Raw genomic sequence first — 20,090 nt, 5'->3', positions numbered from 1 at the left:
GGAGGGCGGTCGTTTCTGAGATACTGGATCTGTCGCGCCTGTCACCAACGATCATACCATGCTCAAAGACGCTTAAGTCACTCGTTTTGCCCATTCTAACATTCAATCTAACAGTAACTGAAGGCCTCGATGCCTGTCAGCCTGCTTTATATAGCAAGCCATGGCCACGTGACTCACTGTCTTTAGGATTGAGACATTTTTTGTGAACGGGTAGTGTACCTAATAAACTGACCTCTGAGTGTATTTTTCCACACTATGAGGTTGGAATAATATTGTGAAATTGTGAAAATTATGATAAGTAATGACCTTTTAGTGTAAGAGCTGATTAAAAAGGCCACCTGTAATTTCTGTCTGTTTTGGTTGGATGTAGTTTTGGCCTGCCTGATAACATCACCAGTTGGTAAATGAGTTAATAGACCAATAAGAAAGAGATTTCCAAACCGCTCTGTCAATAACAGCTAGTTTTCAGTTTTCCCCTCTACACTCAGACAACTCTCTGACAGTCCTATCAAGTTTTACTTGAGAAATTGCTATTTTACTAGAAGCGATTTTTGTTTATTTTTGAACATTTTTTATTTATTTTTAATCACAGTAATGTACTTAATTATTACCCAGAAATTATTTGATAAAAATGGCTGCATTGGACCTTTAATATTTGCCAAGGAAATGTATTCCTACCTGAACAATAAGTTAATAAAATAATTTGGCAAGATGATTGATTTGCATTGTACAGAATGTAATTCTGAATCCGCAGACCATCAATTCCAGTGTAGACTGTGGTACTATTTGTTCAGACTTTGAGTGTGCTGTGGTGTGTCACCTAATAACCAACCCACTCCTCTGACAAGCTCACTCTATAAGACTAAGATATCAGATGAATGTTGAAGTCATTGTGGTGCATAGGAGAGGGACGATGCCTGTCACCATAACATCTTTGCTTCCTGTTATTTGAACAGTGATAAGGATGCTCTTCATGCTCCCAGTGCCCAAGAGGTCAGGGGACCTCCAGTAGAGGGTGGTACATTGTGCCCTAATCTCAGTTAATCCACAACTAAAGTATCACGTAATTGGTCAGCTGCTGGATTAAATTCTGGGCCCATTCATGAGAAGAGATAAAGAGATGATAGAACTAGTAGTGGAACCAGAATGAGGAGCTCCACCCTATCTCTTTGAAAGTTACAGGCCGAATGTCCCCTCCCTTTCCAAAATTTGAAAGATATTAACTCCTGCGAAATCATGACTTGTCCAAATAACCAGTGACGAGAAACCCAAACACCGGAGCTACCGCTGCTCGTTATCCCAACTGTAAGTCGTTCTGGATAAGAGCATCTGATAAATGACTCAAGAGTAAATCCCACGCATCCCATTCCTTCCCGACAGATTCTACGGTACCAGTTATATTTACGTAGATCTGTCCATGAGAGATGAATTGGGCCCTGACGACGAAAACCTGGTTGGCACGGTTTGAACCAGGGGTGGTGGTGTCTCCGTTTTGGATACTCCCTGAGACTGTACAGCATGTGTACACTGTTTCCACTATACAGTGATACCAGTGCAGTCTGTGTTGATGATAGTTTGTGTTGGGTGACAACAAGGCTAAAATCTACTTCTGGGCAAGTGCTTCCCCAAGCACCCCTCAGCAAGTGGTGTCCCAGAGTCTGGACCCCTTATGTCCCTCATGTCCTAACAGGGGCATAATGTAGATGTTTTGCAGGGAGAGGATGTCGCTGGGCAGTGACCCAATAGAACTCTGCGGTTTATCCCGTGACAGGTTTCACATGCAGCTTGTGGCCAAGCCTACAAATCACAGTCAGGCGTCTTGTTTGCTCTCATTCTCTGGCCTGTTTCAGATTACTCACTGAGCCTTTGAAGTTTGCTGATGGACAGGCAGGGTTTTCCCCTTCCTCTCCTGCCAGAAAAAGATTGGGTCATCATCAGTTCCGGCGCTGCTACATATCTAGTGTAACCCCAGAATTAGACGCATGCCTAGCTCAGGATTTTATCATAGGTCACATGTTGTTGTATCTCCTGAATTCACAGCAAGCCCCTGGGTATCAGAAGGGTCATACATCAGTTGGGTTGTCATAGTGATCCCTTGGTTTTGTTCACTGGGTCACTGTGTCAGCTCTACAGCACTGTGCTGTATACAGTGACTGCCTTACTTGCATTTTAAAGATGAAAGCAATCTATAGCATAGTAGCATAAGCATTATGCCTTGTATCAATTCACACAAAATTGCAGAAAGGAAATTGACATAACCAGCCTTGGTGAAAGCAAACTAATGGCACTGGAGGTTTAACGCCTGTCTGAGACTTTGTGTCACGAACCTGCCGCTCTCACTCACTGAAGGGTTTCACTGGTACGTTCCTAGCCTGCCATGGACCATTGAGCAATAAAAAGCTCTGTAACTAAATCCAGAGACTAATCCAGCCTGGACAATCGCTGGCAGACCTTCTAGCTGTGCAGAGCAGAGGCCCTGGCTGCAGAGGCCCTGGCTGCAGACTGTCCCCATGCAGCACGGTTCTCATGTCACAAGGCTGTCACAGTGTGGGTCCAGGAAACCATTGAGCACAGGAATGGTGTGGGAAGACTGAAGCACAAGGGAATGTGTTTTAATAGGAATGCCAGCATTTAGGATGGTCACTGGTACTTCCTTGATTGTGCAGCAGTTAAATGTGGTCTTGGTCTATAAAATGTCTATTGAAACACTTTTAAAAAATGACAGCAGAGGACGAGGTAGACAGAGTTATTGACTTTGAAATAAGAGTTGTCTGGCAGTCAGACATATTTGTTAAAATGATCACTGTCTGAACATTTGATTTGAGAAATAAATAAACATAGGCTACTTGATGATGAGACTGGTTTTGAATTGTAGCCAGGCATTTTGATCAATTGCCAATCCTGTAGAATTAATTCTTAAAAATTAGCCTATAGTGGATAATCGTTGTCAAGTATGCCCTAAACTTTCATAATGAAATATCTTTATGATTCTAATCATTCAAAAGGAGTCATGCTTATAGTTAATGGATTAACCTAAATACCTAAACACGGTTAATAATCAGACATTCTCCAGCATTTTAGCTGATAATCTGGATAACCACACTGATTTAGGATATATTTGTATTTATTGATTTTGATGTGAAACATACTGTATGCTACTGTCTACTATGTTTGCATAGCACATCTACCTATTATTATAATAATTGTTATTTGTTTAGCAGACGCACTTATCCAGAGTGACTTACAGGAGAAATTCGGGTTAAGTGCCTTGCTCAAGGGCACATCGACAGATGTTTCACCTAGTCGGCTCGTGGAGTCAATCCAGCGACATATCGGTTATTGGCCCAACGCTCTTAACCACCTAGCTTCCTGCCGCCCCAATCACTGATCTTTTTAGATGTAGCCTATGTTGTTTTTCATCTCAGCAAGGCAATGTGGATCAGACAATAAGCCTACTCAGTCAAATTATTGTGGAGATGTGGATTTCAGCACCAGACGCACGTGGACAGCTCCTTGCTGCAATTATGCGCACTAAATCCTTGATTGCTCACTAACACTCCGTCCGACTTTATGGCTCTTGCAAAGTTGTCTTTTGATCACCAGTGAGGTGGCAGAGAAGGGATCGCATGTCGACCCAACACCCCAGGTTACAATATTGCTTACTGAACTCGCCACCTGACCCGTAAAAACACACCCATAATGGAATATACGACTGGTCCAAGGTGTCAAAGAGCCAATCAACTCTTGCTCGGACAGTGCAACATATTCGCATAGTTCGGAAGGAAGACCACGAGCCAGTCGCACGCGGGTCTTAGATGGGATATTGCCTCTATCACAGTTTTTTCTGGTAATAGAACTCGTGAATAAGAATACAAGATAATGTATTGCAATGAAAGATGGAGATAGTCAATTATGGAATGCAATCAACCGGTAACATTTCTCCGGATTTCATTTCTACACGAACGTGACAAATAAAATTGGCGCAGTGAAAATCGAAATAGTTGGCCATAGGGCTAGACCTATGCTACTTTTTTATTCTGATAATAGTAACTTTTCAATTTTATTAAGATGAAATGGCAACGAAATACCAGCTTGAAATAAACTTGAGAAAAATGTCACAGACTAGATATAGCCTCGCCCAAATATCAAACGTGTGTATTTAAGAAACGAAGGAAGACATCGGCTGTCCTATACCTTGAAACAACTTGAAATAAAGAGGCTGAATTTTTGAACGAGAGATCCAGTTGTACAGGGGGGTGTGGCATTCCAACCGTTTTTACCAAACACTGCTTCGGATATCACCATCGACACAATGCTGGCCCGACAACCTCCGTTTTTCCCTGTCATTGCACTAACTTCCCACGGGTCTCTTCCCTTGCCTGTTGCGCAAAGGCACCCCACGCTGGATCTAAGCAATGCCGAAACGATCCTCCGCTTATCCTCGCTGGAACACCATGCTGCCACCCAGTCTGCCAAGCTCAGGCCTCCTAAAACAGGGGGGACCGAGGATGCCACCGAGGATGATCCAAAGGTTAACTTGGAGGCGAGGGACCTTTGGACACAATTCCACAAATTCGGCACTGAAATGGTCATAACAAAATCAGGAAGGTAAATGTTATGACATATCATCAATAACCATGTAGCCTATAACGTTGGTCGTTTTTAATTTAGAGGACTGTAGGATGATTTGAAATCGATGTGTGTTCCCTTTACTCCAGGCGCATGTTTCCAGCGTTCAAAGCCAGATGTACTGGCTTGAACAAAATGGCAAAATATATTTTGCTGATGGATATTGTGGCGGCCGACGAGTGCAGGTACAAGTTTCACAACTCACATTGGATGGTGGCAGGAAAGGCAGATCCTGAAATGCCAACGAGGATGTACATACACCCAGACAGTCCCGCTTCTGGCGAGCAATGGATGTCAAAAGTGGTCAATTTTCACAAACTAAAATTGACAAACAACATCTCGGACAAGCATGGGTTTGTACGTTCCAAATATGCGTTTTGTGTTAATAATGTAATATGTGCATGTGTAGTTTGACTCATTTAATGTATTGTTGCATTAGCAACAATATAACTGAAATATACTATTTTTTATTGAACTACGTAAAGTTCCACTAGGCCTAATGTATTCTTTAAAATGTATTTTGTCTCCAATTGCAGACGATTCTTAACCCAATGCACAAATACCAGGTTAGGTTTCACGTTGTGAGGGCCAACGATATCCTCCAACTGCCATATAGCACGTTCATGACCTATGTCTTTTCTGAGACAGAATTCATCGCTGTAACTGCATATCAAAACGATAAGGTAGGCCCTTCGTAATTTTATAAAGCAAGTTTCAGAATAACATTATATTTTTCGTATTGGTAGACCTCTGAAAATGGGAATTAAACGCATGACATAAATGACCCATAAAGCATTTGTGAAGAGTTTATGTTGTGGCCTAAATGAATTACTGACTTATTGCTAAATAGCCTACTCTATTGCAGATTAGTTACCCAAGGCTCAATATCTGGCAAGCACTGAAATGTAGATTTTATGTTGTCAAATGTATTGTTCTAAATGCGCAATATTTTAACAAGGTTAACTAACTGCTTATAAAACCTTCACGAACTTCTTGGGGAAAAAATATTTTGTTTGAAACTATTCCTGAGCTATCCCTGTAATTAGCCTAAGAGACTCTGATTATTAGTGTTAAAATGTGATCAATTACTGGTCTAATGTTTAGAAACATTACAGTCATTACAGTGATTTCTATATTTTCAGATTACACAACTGAAAATTGATAACAATCCTTTCGCCAAAGGATTCCGTGACACTGGCAATGGGAGAAGAGAAAAAAGGTGAGAGAAAAAAAAACAACAAACGTAAATTAATATAATAAATCATTTTAGAAACTCTTAATTGTCAAAACTGAAATATGTTATTTTTTGAGTAGGAAACAACTGGGGATTAATACACAAACGTCCAATGAGACACGAATGCAAGAAGACAATGAAATCTCGTGTTACTCTTTGGATGAGGCTCCACTGAAAAGCGCAGGAAACTCAAAATCAACCGGTTTGTATGATAACGAAATGAATAGCTAAAAATGTTGCTTAATTCTTACTATGAGAATTGTTTAGGCTCAACTTGTTTTCAGTTTACAAACAACAGTGTATTTGTATACTCGTGTTAGATGTCTGCGAAAGTGCCAACGAAAGCAGTCAAGAAAGCAAGGATGGGCATTACGTTGGACAAGACTTGCGAAAAATCTCAACTGCCACAGAGAAACTGAAACCTGGTCCAAATCCTATCACAGCGCACTGCAAAACGGACAGGGCTTTAGCGGACTCATTCGGGGCCGAAACAGACCCAAATGATCCAAAACAGGACCATATAAATGCCATAACTGGCGGTAGGACACGTTGCTTTAGAGCAGAGGAGCCGAATGCAACGGAGTCATTCCAGCCTCTATCCGTGGAAACGGACCAAAAAGCTCACATCACAGGCCTAGAATGCAGTAATTTTTTTCACTGCTATTCTTATCCACCGGATTTAACAAGATATATCATCAACCCCTTGGGTGTCGCACACCGTCTCCTACACCCCGCTGCCCAAGTCAATATGCAGGGGAGAACTTTATCCAGTGTAGCATCCACGGGCCACAGTCTGGCAGCTGTGTCATCTGGCGAAGTGTGCGCCATGGGCACGGCTGGTATCCCGGCATCTTCTTTACAAAGAGTGTCAGGAACGTCAGGATTACCCGTGAACTTTCAGCAGCATGCTATGGCATCACAGGTATGCCAGTCATTTATTAATTCAGCAACGATACTCAATAGGCTGCCTTTAAATGTGTGCCATGACGCACGTAAATTAAGTAGGCTAATTTAAGTCCTTACTAGGAAAATAACAGTAAACCTTGCTAGCTCTAACCCCTCTTTCTTTATTTCCCATGCAGGGCCTCACCGTTTCTCCCATTGGTGGTATTTTCCCCTACTCCTACTCCTATTTGGCAGCAGCGGCTCCTCACTCCACCACAGCATCGACCCCAGTGCGCCCTCGTACTCGGTTCAGACCCTACTCCATTCCCAATAGCGTACCAGACAACTGTTCGACACCACTGACATCTATTCATCTTATGACTGGTAGAGACGTGAATTGTAACATTTTTGGAAATAGTCCGATTGCTGCCAGATTGGACTGTAGGCCTACGTCAGAGGTCAACATCGATTCCTTGCCACTTGGTTATTGTACGCCACGGGCAAAAAGCGTATCCAGCACGGATGGCACTGATCAGCTTCAATGTATGCAACAGTTGGTCAGCGGCATAGACTCCTAGACATAGACTTATCTTCCTTGGGCATAAAGCTAACAAACTAATTACAATTATGAGATTTTTCTTTATTGCATATGAATGAAGATTGAAGTGTTTGATATCAAACCAAAAGGCATTTAAAAAAAAGTATTGTAATGCAGAATGTATAACATTGTTTACGTCTGTGGAATATGGTTGGGCTTGTGTGTTGTTACTGTCATTTGTTTGTTGATGGCACTGAAGTTTATTTGCTATAAATCTCCAATGTTTTCACTCAGCCAATTACTTCTATAGAAACAGTTTTGAACCTCTATATTTTCCAACCAAAGAACGAGTGTAGTTTGAAATGTAAATATTATTTTTTTCGGCTTAGAAGTCTTTGAGAAATTGGAGAAATTCGTTTTCTATTCATTCACATTTTTATGGAGGAATGTTTTTGCGGACTTGAAAGTCAATGGTGTGTCAATTACCAATATAATTTGCAGTTTCAATATTTTATGAAGACAAAATTGTCAAAATAACCATTACATGTTTCTGTAGATCCAAAACAATTGTCACAATATTTTTGGGGAGAATCTTGTATACCTATAAATTATTACAACCAATTATTGGTTTAACAGACATAGGCCTATAACTCTTTGCATGTTTGTTCATTTGAATAACTGCACTTGAATGTGTTTTATGAACTCCACAAAATAATGTTAAACGAAATAAAAGTATACTGTTTAATGGTCTATTTATGTTTTAAATGGAACCTGTATGGTGCTAAAAAGCAGGGTTTCCCAAACTCGATCCTGGGGGGGGCCCTGGTTGCATCACTACCCTAGCACTACACAGCCGATTTAAATGTGGGCAGGACCGAGTTTGGGAAACCCTGCTATAAAAAACATTTCCTAAAGTTCTATATACTACCAACAAAAGGTTACAACCCTTTTTGGGACTATGACACTTTTTTGCTTTGCTTAATATAAGGAATTTGAAATGATTTATACTTTCACTTTTGATACATTTAATTGCTAAAATATACTTAAGTATTGTTGATACTTAAGTATATTTAAAACCAAATACTTTTAGACTTTTACTCAAATAGTCTTTTACTGGGTGACTTTTACATGAGTAACTTGTTATTAACGTATCTATACTTTTACTCAAGTATGACAATTGGGTACTTTTTCCACCACTTCTGGGTGCACGTTTTGGTTTTTACCCTAGCACTAAACAGCTAATTTAAATGTGGGCAGGACCGAGTTTGGGAAACACTGCTATAAAAAACATTTCCTAAAGTTCTTTAAACTACCAACAAAAGGTTACAACCCCTTTTGGGACAATGACACTTTTTTTATGGTTCTTTATAGAGCCTTTATGGAGAATGGCTCTCTAAATAACTTTTCTCAATCTCAAAGATTCTTTATAGAACCATACAGGTTTTCTTTATTCTGGTTTAATCAAAACAAAGTCACATGCGCCGAATACAACAGGTGTAGACCTTACAGTGAAATGCTTACTTACAAGCCCCTAACAAAACAATGCAGTTTTAAGAAAATACCTAAAAAAGTAAGAGATAAAAATAACAAATAATTAAAGAGCAGCAGTAAAATAACAATAGCAAGGCTATATACAGGGGGTACCGATACAGAGTCAATGTGCGGGGGCACCGGCTAGTTGAGGTAATTGAGGTAATATGTACATGTAGGTAGAGTTATTAAAGTGACTATGCATAGATAATAACAGAGAGTAGCAGCAGTGTAGAAGGGGGGGACGGGGCAATGTGAATAGTCTGGGTAGCCATTTGATTAGGTGTTCAGGAGTCTCGGGGGTAGAAGCTGTATAGAAGCCTCTTGGACCTAGACTTGGACCTCCAGTACCGTTTGCCATGCGGTAGCAGAGAGAACAGTCTATGACTAGGGTGGCTGGAGTCGTTGACAATTTTTAGGGCCTTCCTCTGACACCATCTGGTATGGAGGTCCTGGATGGCAGGAAGCTTGGCCCCAGTGATGCACTGGGCCGTACACACTACCCTCTGTAGTGCCTTGTGGTCGGAGGCCGAGCAGTTGCCATAGCAGGCAGTGATGCAACCAGTCAAGATGCTGTCGATGGTGCAGCTGTAAAACCTTTTGAGGATTTAAGGACCCATGCCAAATCTTTTCAGTCTCCTGAGGGGGAATAGGTTTTATCTTTCCCTCTTCAAGACTGTCTTGGTGTGCTTGGACCATGTTAGTTTGTTGGTGATGTGGACGCCAAGGAACTTGAAGCTCTCAACCTGCTCCACTACAGCCCCGTTGATGAGAATGGGGGCGTGCTCGGTCCACCTTTTCCTGTAGTCCACAATCATTTCCTTTCTTGATCACGTTGAGAGAGAGGTTGTTGTCCTTGTACCACACGGTCAGGTTTCTGACCTCCTCCCTATAGGCTGTCTCATTGTTGTCAGTGATCAGGCCTACCACTGTTGTGTCATCGGCAAACTTAATGATGGTGTTGGAGTCGTGCCTGGCCGTGCAGTCATGAGTGAACAGGGAGTACGGGGGGGGTGGCTGAGAAGGCACCCCTGAGGGGCCCCGGTGTTGAGGATCAGCGTGGCGGATGTGTTGTTGCCTACCCTTACCACCTGGGGGCAGCCCATCAGGAAGTCCAGCATCCAGTTGCAGAGGGAGGTGTTTAGTCCCAGGGTCCTTAGCTTAGTGATGAGCTTTGAGGGCACTATGGTGTTGAACGCTGAGCTGTGGTTAATGAATAGCATTCTCACATAAGTGTTCCTTTTGTCCGGGTGTGAAAGGGCAGTGTGGAGTGCAATAGAGATTGCATCATCTGTGGATCTGTTGGGGCGGTATGCAAATTGGAGTGGGTCTAGTGTTTCTGGGATAATGGTGTTGTGAGCCATGACCAGCCTTTCAAAGCACTTCATGGCAACAGACGTGAGTGCTACAGGTCAGTAGTCATTTAGGCAGGTTACCTTAGTGTTCTTGGGCACAGGGACTATGGTGGGCTGCCTGAAACATGTTGGTATTACAGACTCAGACAGGGAGAGGTTGAAAATGTCAGTGAAGACACTTGCCAGTTGGTCAGAGCATGCTCAGAGTACACGTCCTAGTAATCCGTCTGGCCCTGCAGCCTTGTGAATGTTGACCTGTTTAAAGGTCTTACTCACATCAGCTGCGGAGCGCGTGATCACACAGTAATAGCTACATTGTATTGTTAAAATCCCATAGGTTTCATTATTATGTTTATTAATAAGTTGAATCAGATGTGCTATCTCTGGAACAGCTGGGGATCCATGAGGAGAGAATTGAGAACTACTGATTTATTCAACCATCCTCAACAAGGCCATACATAAGTCTTTCACAAAACACCATCACTGGCCATAATCGTAAATAACATGAAAAAGCATAACACAACAGATTAGAGAAACTGGAATGACACTCTCACTGATGGCTGCACAAAAAGAGCTGTGCACAAACCACGCCCCAAAATATTATAATTATCACTAAATTAGGAAATAACCATTAAAGGGCTCAAAGGGTTCTTTGGGTCAGTATGGTTCCACATAGAACCACCACCCTTCCCAAAGAACCCTTGAGGAACCCACATTTTTTAGTGTGTAGAGGTTGTTCTGATATAGGCACATACACATATAGACATATTTGATTTCTAAAATGTTTATTTGTCTAATTTGGAACGTCTTACTTTAGGAAATATTTTAAAGGTACAAAGGTAGGCTACTAGCATTTTGGAGCGCACACGCTGATGCATGTCTCACTCCACCACAATAGATGGCGGCATTGGCATTGAGTTGCGTTAGAGTTCATTGCCGTAAAAAAAAGTAGAACAATTATAAGATTCGGGTCACATCCTGTTTCTCCCCAGCTGGAGGAAATAACAAAACAACGAGACTTTTCATTGTTCTCATCTTTAAAATACGCTACGGATATATCGGTATGATGTGAAACATTAATAAATTCAATCTGTATTAGCCAACTTATTCGACAGGAAACTGTTAGATTGGGATCAGATATTATCTTCGTCGTTAGCTTGTTAGCTAGCCAGCAAGCTAGTCATTGCTTTCTAACGGACGATTTTTCCAATCCAATGTAGCCAACAATCTAGCACGCTAGCTAGCTATAACATAGCCGCAGTTCAACCAAAGTTGAGAAGATGGCTAGGATTTCACTTAATTACATTCTGATGTGCGGGCAAGTTCTCTTGCTACTGTCAGTGTTGCTTTTGCAATGTTTGGAAGGAATATACTCCCAGAATTCATCAGACTCACCCGGACAGAGGGCAACAACAGCTGCATTCAGTGCCAGTGAGCAGCCACAAGATAACGTGACGACGTATCACATCATACCAGTTGAACGCGTGAATTATACAGAACTGTATGAATACAGGCCTCCGTCACCAGTTGTCCTCTGCAGCTATCTGTAAGTATTTTATTTGTGTTTCAATAACAACAGTGCAACATCAATTTGCATTCAGACTGCCCTCTCAAAATTGATGTGTGTCACCCCCTTGCTTTTATTTTTCGGAGGGGCTTAGGGCCCTGTTCACCCTGCCAGTTTTCTAAACGCCCATATACAGTTCTTCACCCGCTACACAAAATACACTGAATAAATACGTCATTTCACCCTTTTCTGTGCATGTGAAGACCAGAGGAGTTCATCCACTGTCAAGATCCAGTGGACCATGCACAGAATTCCACTGCCATTCTGGAGATGGGACACGGTTGTTGGAAGGTATGTCAAACCGTAGTGGATAGGCCCCCCACCCCGCTCTGTGGCCTTACATTATGATAATAAGATAGATTACGGGCGTATAGACTTTATTGTGTCATCTTATCTGTTGTTTTACTAAATCACCACCGTTATTTAGTTTGGGGGGCAGGTACACAAAGACGTGAATCACACACCAGTCATCTGCACGGCACTGGATGACATTGAATGTGCTGGACCCAGGGAGTTCCTGAGAGGGAATGAGCCGTGCATCAAGTAAGGGAGAATCTAGCTACTGTACTTGACTCTGCAGTTTCTGACAAGCTCATGCATCATTGATTGTTGTTATATGATGATAATAGTCATTCCCAGTTTACGGTACAGATAGACACCATGCCTGACTTCACTAGCATTCAACAGGTTTGAAGTACCTGCTTGGAGGTCAATACTATATACTTACCTGTCCTGGACTTGGAAATTGTGTTGGAAGCTAACATGGATTTACCACTAGAGAGCAGTATTTACAAACCAATAGGACACATTCCTTTTACATCATGTAACGTTACTTTTAATGGCCCATGGCTGGATGGAATACCGCTTATGTCAAATTGACAGGTATTTTTTGTGGGGCATTTTAGCTAACCCTAACCCCTTTCCTAACCTTATTAAATTATCATAGCCCACTATATTAATTATCCTTACCTGCTGCGTACTTTTTCCTAACCTGGTACGTAAAGTCAATTTTGGTCAATTCTGACATGAGCTGTATCCCATCTAATCAGAATATTTTTAATTGGCTCCCCTGGTCTTTACTTCCGGTTATTGACACCTCTCCTCTCTGCCTTGTTGTAATTTCAGATACACTGGCCACTATTTCATCACCACCCTGCTGTACTCGTTCTTCCTGGGTTGCTTTGGAGTGGACAGGTTCTGCCTGGGGCATACAGGCACAGCCGTGGGCAAGCTGCTGACCCTAGGAGGCCTTGGCATCTGGTGGTTCGTGGACCTCATCCTCCTCATCACCGGAGGCCTCATGCCCAGTGACAACAGCAACTGGTGTACCTTCTACTGAGACCAGAGAGCATGGGTTGAAGACCTTTCAAAGGCATACTTCGAGATTTTGGCAATGCTGCCCTTTATCCCCTTCCTCAGAGTCAGATGAACTTGAGGATACCATTTTTATGTCTCTGTGTCCAATATGAAGGAAGTCAGAGGTAGTTCTGCGAGCCAATGCTAACTAGCATTAGCACAATGACTGGAAGTCTATGGTTATCTACTAGCATGTTAGCATTGGCTTGCAAAACTACCTCTGACTTCCTTCATACTGAACACAGACATAAAAATGGTATCCACAAGTATATCTGACTCTGAGGAAGTAGATAAAGGGCCTTATTGCAAAATCCCAAAGTATCCCTTTAAGGTGGGTTTGCATTGTGGAGATGCGGGACGACTAAGTATCATAGCTTGTATGTGAATTACAGGTCAGAGCAGTCTGACCACGTGTCAGAGGCCTTTATCTCCGATTCTCCTAGGGAATCATGTCACCTGACGGGGTATCACTTTATGCTTGCGCACGCCATAGATGGCAATTATTCGCTTGTCTGCTGTTTCCGCAATTTAAATCCAGCTTTAGTCTTTCATCAGTCTTACGTCTCTCATCATGGGATAACAAGAGGAGTATTTGTGAAAGATGTGTGGTGTGGACCAGGGGCGTGGTTGGCATGTTGCTGGTGTAGGTTTTATTTTGTTGTAAAGGTTAGAGCACTGAACTGTTGAAGCAAAGGAAATGGGTTGTTGCTATGTTATCTATATGAAAGCTTAAATCTAGGCTATAAGTTTCATTATGCGATTTATGCGTGCACAAACTGCACAACATCTGAGGCGTTACCATGTCTGACCATCTGATGAGGAGTCTAAAAACATTTGTGTTCTATCCAATCACTGAAGCTTTGTAATGGCGTATGAATCAACCATTTGAGCTATTCAGTATTTGTCACATAATTTTTCATACTGTGGTCTTTTCCAAGTCTCATCAAACCATTGTTGTGTTATAGGATTGAATTCCACTCTTGATTCCTAATAATTTACCCCACTTAACTAAAGCCCAAATTTCACATTTGACATTATATGTACATAGTACCTGTATACATATTGTTATTTTGGCCTCACCTTTTAGCTTTTGTACTGGTTGCAGGGTTATAGAGATTACATCTCACCTACAGATACTGCTCACATAGCTTACTCCACATTTAGTTCTGATTTAGTGTTCGAAATGAAAACATTTAGACGGAGTAATGCTGTATGTACCCTCAATTCTGTGATTGTTTTTTATTATTTTGTTATGCATTGAAATGTTTAACTTTATTTTCCCTATGTCCTTTCAATATAGGAAAAATGTGAAATGACAGTCTTCTGTAAATATGGTCAAAAGTCTACCGGTTAATTTTATGGTATGTGTCTTGCAAAACTATGTAAAATGACAGGTTGAGAAAAACGGAAGCAGGAACGCAAACTGTCTGTGTGTGCTATCCCTGCACATCAAGTATTTGTGGTTCAATAAAATGTTTGTCAAGGTTGGTTAAATGTATTTCTACTTGAATCTTGTGCTGAATCTGAGTTGTTGCATCTGACATGCTAAGTGGAAAGATGGTTCCTTTTTTCTGTGCATGCTTCCATGTTTTTCAGATCGATTGTGTTTTTTCTGTACACTTGATGACAAGATATTGCTACTATTAAAAATTCCAGTTCACAGAAGAAAAGAAAAAAGGTTAAAGCCAAACACTATAAAGATTTTAGTTTAAGTGCCCACAAATGTCATTCACCACTTCGAGGTAAGGATGTTATTGTACATTAATAAAAACACAATTGGTACTTGCCTCTAACTGCCTATACAAACTGTAGAGCTGAATATCTTCTCTAAACACATTGAATTCAATAGTTTTGGTAGAAAAATAGGGGCAGCGCAGTTCAATTAATTTTTTTAAAACTTCATTTAGCAGACGCTCTTATCCAGAGTGAATTACAGTAGTCATTGCATACATTTTAGTACTTGCTCTACCAACTGAGCCACAACTATGGACTCCCATTACAATGTTGCATATTGTAACTACGTATATTTTTAGGGCAGTACATCATCGCTAACATACAGTGCATTTGGAATGTATTCCGACCCCTGGACTTTCTCCACATTGTTACGTTACAGCCTTCTAAAATTGATGAAATTGTTTCCCCCCCCTCATCTATACACAATACCACATAATGACAAAGCAAAAACAGGTTTTAGAAATTCATATTTATAGAAAAAAAGAAGGAAATATCACATTTAAATAAGTATTCAGACCCTTTACTCAGTACTTTGTTGAAGCACCTTTGGCAGCGATTACAGCCTCAAGTCTTCTTGGGTATGACGCTACATGCTTGGCACACCTGTATTTGGAGAGTTTCTCCCATTCTTCTCTGCAGATCCTCTCAAGCTCTGTCAGGTTGGATGGGGATCGTCGCTGCACAGCTATTTTCAGGTCTCTCCAGAGATGTTTGATCTGGTTCTAGTCCGTGCTCTGGCTGGGCCACTCAAGGACATTCAGAGACTTGTCCCAAAGCCAGTTGTCAGTTGTCAGCCAGTTGTCTTGGCTGTATGCTTAGGATCATTGTCCTGTTGGAAGGTGAACCTTCACCCCAGTCTGAGGTCTTGAGCACTCTGGAGCAGGTTTTCATCAGTGATCTCTGTACTTTGCTCCGTTCATCTTTCCCTCGATCCTGAATAGTCTCCCAGCCCCTGCCACTGAAAAATCTCACAGCGTGATGCTGCCACCAGCATGCTTCACCATAGGGATGGTGTCAGGTTTCCACCAGACGTGATGCTTGGCATTCAGGCCAAAGAGTTCAATATTGGTTTCATCAGAATAGAGAATCTTTTTTCTCATGGCCTGAGAGTCTTTAGGTGAATTTTGACAAACTCCAAGCGGGCTGTCGTGCCTTTTACTGAGGAGTGGCTTCCGTCTGGCCACTCTACCATAAAGGCCTGATTGGTGGAGTGCTGCAGAGATAGTTGTCCTGCTGGAAGGTTCTCCCATCTTCACAGAGGATCTCTGGAGCTCTGTCAGTGACCATCGGGTTCTTGGTCACCTCCCTGACCAAGGCCCTTCTCCCCTGATTACTCAGTTTGGCTGGGCGGCCAGCTCTTGGTGGTTCCAAACTTCTTCCATTTAAGAATGATGGAGGCCACTGTGTTCTTGGGGACCTTCAATGCTGCAGACATTTTTTGGTAGCCTTTCCCAGATCTGTGCCTTGACACAATCCTGTCTCAGAGCTCTACAGACAATTCCTTTGACCTCATGGCTTGGTTTTTACTCTGACATGCACTGTCAACTGTTGGACCTTATATAGACAGGTGTGTGTATTTCCACATCATGTCCAATCAAATGAATTTATCACAGGTGGACTCCAATCAAGTTGTAGAAAGATCTGAAGGATGATCAATGGAAACAGGATGCACCTGAGCTCAATTTCGGGTCTCATAGCAAAGGGTCTAAATACTTATGTAAATAAGGATTTCAAAAAATAAAATAAAGTAGCTAATAAATCATTTTTAAAAACATTTAAAACCTGTTTTCTCTTTGTCATTATGGGGTATTGTGTGTAGATTGATGAGGGAAAAAATAATTGAATCCATTTTAGAATAACGCTGTAACGTAACAAAATGTGGAAAAAGTCAAGGGGTATGAATACTTTCAAAATGCACTGTATGTGCATTTATGGCATGAAAAACATTTATTTGCATTCACCAGCAACATACAGAGTGTAGAGGGACAGCTACATAGGGCTGGCTCTAGAGGGGTGCAGGGTAGGGCATTGCTAACCTAAAAGTGATGTGAGTCAATGTTCAACTAAGATTGCAGGATATTACCTTAGAAACAACCAAAAATGTTCTGTCTGCCTATCCATAAATATCATCCTAGAACCGGCCTTGCAGCCACTCTCGTTAGCCCGCCGCACCACCATGGACAGCGGACTGCCTGACTGGACAGCATCACTCACCTCCTCTGTGGTCTGGATGTGCTGCCCGCTGATGCTGATTATAACATCATGGTTAATTATGCCAGCACTGTATGTGAAACATACAATGGAGACAACAATTAACACACTACACACCACCTAACCTGGTCCCAGACCTGTTTGTGTTCTTGCCAACTCCATGAATAGCTGTCATCAAGAAGTTGGCATGATAGCACAAACAGACTGGTACCCAGGCTAGCACTCACCCTCCCTATTATACAAAACTCAACCTCAAAACCATTCTCTGACTTCTCATCTCATGCTCTGGAGAAACAAGCATTGACCTTTAGACTAAGCTGTACATGCTGTGCCATTTTCAAGAGAAAGAGCGACAAAGAGAGAAAGTGAGAGAAGTCGGTGGCTTCAAATCCAACAAATCATAGTTAAATCAGCACCATTCTCTGTAGTTTTGTAGCGTTAGCCAGGCTGGCTTATTATTGGACCACTGGAACATAATCTATTAGCCTTTGTATGAGAGGGCTGCTGCATGCAGGTTTGTGTTCCATAGCTATGGGGTCTACTTAATGTTATTACCAACAACAACACAGCACCCAGCCATTGAGACAGATGTAAGCTCCTGGCTGGCCTTTCTGCATGGGGTAAGAGGGCATGCATACCAAATGGCACTCTATTCCCTATATAGTGGCAGGTTAACATTTATTGTGAGCAATTTCTGCTAGAAAGGACAGCTGCAAAGTAACATTTGGCTTTATTGTAACAATTCATGAATTCTTTCTTAGCTTTTTGGTCTTAATTTAAGGTTAGGGTTAGGCATTAGGGTTAACATTGTGGTTAAGGTTAGAGTCAAGGTTAGGTTTAAAATCAGATTTTATGACTTTGTAGCAGTGCCAGCTAGTGACCACTCTGCAGAGCTGCCTCCAGGACAAAAAACGCGAACCTGTGCCATTTTGGGTGAAGCCAGGAAGAGGAAGTTATCAGAAACCTGCCTGTGAGTGGCTGCTGGCTGGAGTGTTGAAGAGATCTGGACCAGAGTTTAGAAAAATAGCCTCGATGTTTTCCTTTGAAAATATCCTGATGCCTCCAAACCCCTTTGTGCACAGCACAGCTGCTAATTCATTCGACCAAGACTCAATGGGTCAACAGACAAGTATCAAACTGCGCAGCAGATATCATACAGATTTGTTTCAGGTTTAGTCCAAAACCTTTTAATAGTGAGTATTGCTACTGTATTCTTATTATACTTACTATTTACCCCATTTAAATTGCTTTGTTAATCTGAATGTAATAACTTTACAATTTCAAAAAGTGCAATGTAACCGGTAACTGTCAGATTCAGGTCAGCAGGACACTCAAATTGGCTATTTATCAACATAAGACACAAAACTATTATCATCTGTGAATAACATAGTTATGATGATATAATCCTTTAATTAGGTCTACTAGGGATATGGGTCTTCGCACTATATGCCAATAATGAGAAATTGTCTAAACTTGACTCAGCTTGTGTCCTAAATAGCACCCTATTCCCTAAACAGTGCACACGTTTTGACCAGGGACCATAGAGATCTGGTCAAAAGTAGTGCCCTTTGTAAGGAATAGGGTGCCATTTGGTACACACATTCAGTCTTACCTGGAGGCAGCTGTTCCTGGGATCACTTCATAAAACGTACACTCCTGAGCTCACTTCTGGGAAGTCACTCTGCCGCTCCCTCAGATCTCGGATCAAACTGGGAGAAGGACAGAGAGGATATTACATTCACATAGTACGACAAGACTTGGAAATGGTCACACAGAATATTTTTCTTTAGCCTGCAGAATTCAGAGAAAGGCAACAGTTTGACCGTAATCTTAATATAGATTGCGGTTTAATCTGACTCAGCATTTATAGAGCATAGTAGACATGCCAGTAATGATGACAAGGGCACACAAATGGCACCCTATTCCCTATATAGTCCACTACTTTGACCAGGACCCATTGGGTTCTGTTCAAAGTAGTACACTATATTGTGGAATATGGTGCCAATTGGGACTCACCCCTGGAAAGGTGATACCTTCTGACCAAAAGCAGGTGTTTACTCACAGAGCTGAGAGTTAAAGCATCCACTCAATACATTTTTTTATAGAATACCAAATTATTGTGTAGAAATGTGCCAAATCATCAGAAATCTGAACAAGAAAAGCTATCACTAAATGCACATTAGGTGGTATATTTGTGAAATAGGTAGTGAAGAATTAAGTCATACAAACCCTTGATTTTTCTATCGTATGAATCGGTAAGGAACTGGCGTACTCTGTCTGCAGGAAATGCAAAGGATATTCTTGCTCTGACCTTCAGAGTATTTATGCCGATGACATCCCCATCCTTGAAACACAAGTACAAATTGAAAATAACAAAGTTTGAATATAAACAGAACTGTAGCATTAAAATATACAATTTTCATTGAAAGTTACTTTGAAAATGGCAAACATTTTCTGTTGTTCTATTCTGTCATTACCTGCTGTTCCAATAATTTGATGTTTTCATGTGTGACGCTAAGCATAGTAATTCTTATAGAGTGAATAAACCGAATGGGACATTTGTATCCTTTGGTGAATTTGAAAGGAAAGCAGTATTTTTACAACATAAAGCTTGAGTCTACTGCCTTGATATAGCCTATGTAAGTATTTGTGAACAATTGTGTTTTATATAAATGTACTGCACCAATGTTGTGCATTAGTCTTATTTTTATATTCCACAAGGACTGGAAACATACTAATAAAGGGGGCAAAAAAGCCCTTAAGCTTCGTCAAGGGCGACTGTAGGAGTATTTTTCTGCATTGAGATCAATAGTCAAACATAAGTCTGCAAAAATCTAAGAATGATTTCCGTGGCAGATTTTAAAACAACAGAGATGTCGCAGCAAAAAATAGAATAATGACCTTGAGCATAAAGCCCTGTATAGAAAACAGAATTATGACCTTGCAAATCTCTTTCCTAAATGAAAACAGAAAAATACACAGCATATGCTGATTACATATTACATACCTCTCAAATACAATCTAAAGCAGTAAATCCCCCAACAAGTGGTC

The 20,090-nt window shown here is 41.3% G+C and overlaps 2 protein-coding genes across 3 annotated transcripts; both read left to right on the top strand.

Annotated features, from left to right (window-relative positions):
• The first annotated feature begins 4,303 nt into the window (after window positions 1–4,303).
• LOC106580546 (T-box transcription factor TBX3-like) lies at window positions 4,304–5,852 on the top strand. The gene is made up of 4 exons (XM_014161733.3): window positions 4,304–4,608; window positions 4,719–4,986; window positions 5,166–5,312; window positions 5,772–5,852. The coding sequence occupies exons 1-4, from the start codon at window positions 4,313–4,315 to the stop codon at window positions 5,850–5,852; spliced, it is 792 nt and encodes a 263-aa protein (XP_014017208.3). The 5' UTR covers window positions 4,304–4,312.
• A 5,282-nt stretch (window positions 5,853–11,134) lies between these two features.
• Window positions 11,135–14,588, top strand: tm2d2 (TM2 domain containing 2). Of its 2 annotated transcripts, NM_001140025.1 has the most exon segments (5): window positions 11,175–11,717; window positions 11,942–12,029; window positions 12,166–12,281; window positions 12,864–13,190; window positions 13,313–14,588. In NM_001140025.1, coding segments are annotated over 4 exon segments (684 nt in total). In that variant the 5' UTR covers window positions 11,175–11,451; the 3' UTR covers window positions 13,078–13,190; window positions 13,313–14,588.
• The last annotated feature ends 5,502 nt before the right edge of the window (window positions 14,589–20,090 follow it).

The sequence above is a fragment of the Salmo salar genome, chromosome 20, assembly GCF_965601325.2.
Source record: "Salmo salar chromosome 20, fSalSal1, whole genome shotgun sequence".
In the NCBI taxonomy this organism is placed as follows: Eukaryota; Metazoa; Chordata; class Actinopteri; order Salmoniformes; family Salmonidae; genus Salmo; species Salmo salar.
The sequence above is the reverse complement of the archived record's forward strand: the minus strand, read 5'-3'. Positions and strand labels throughout refer to the sequence as shown.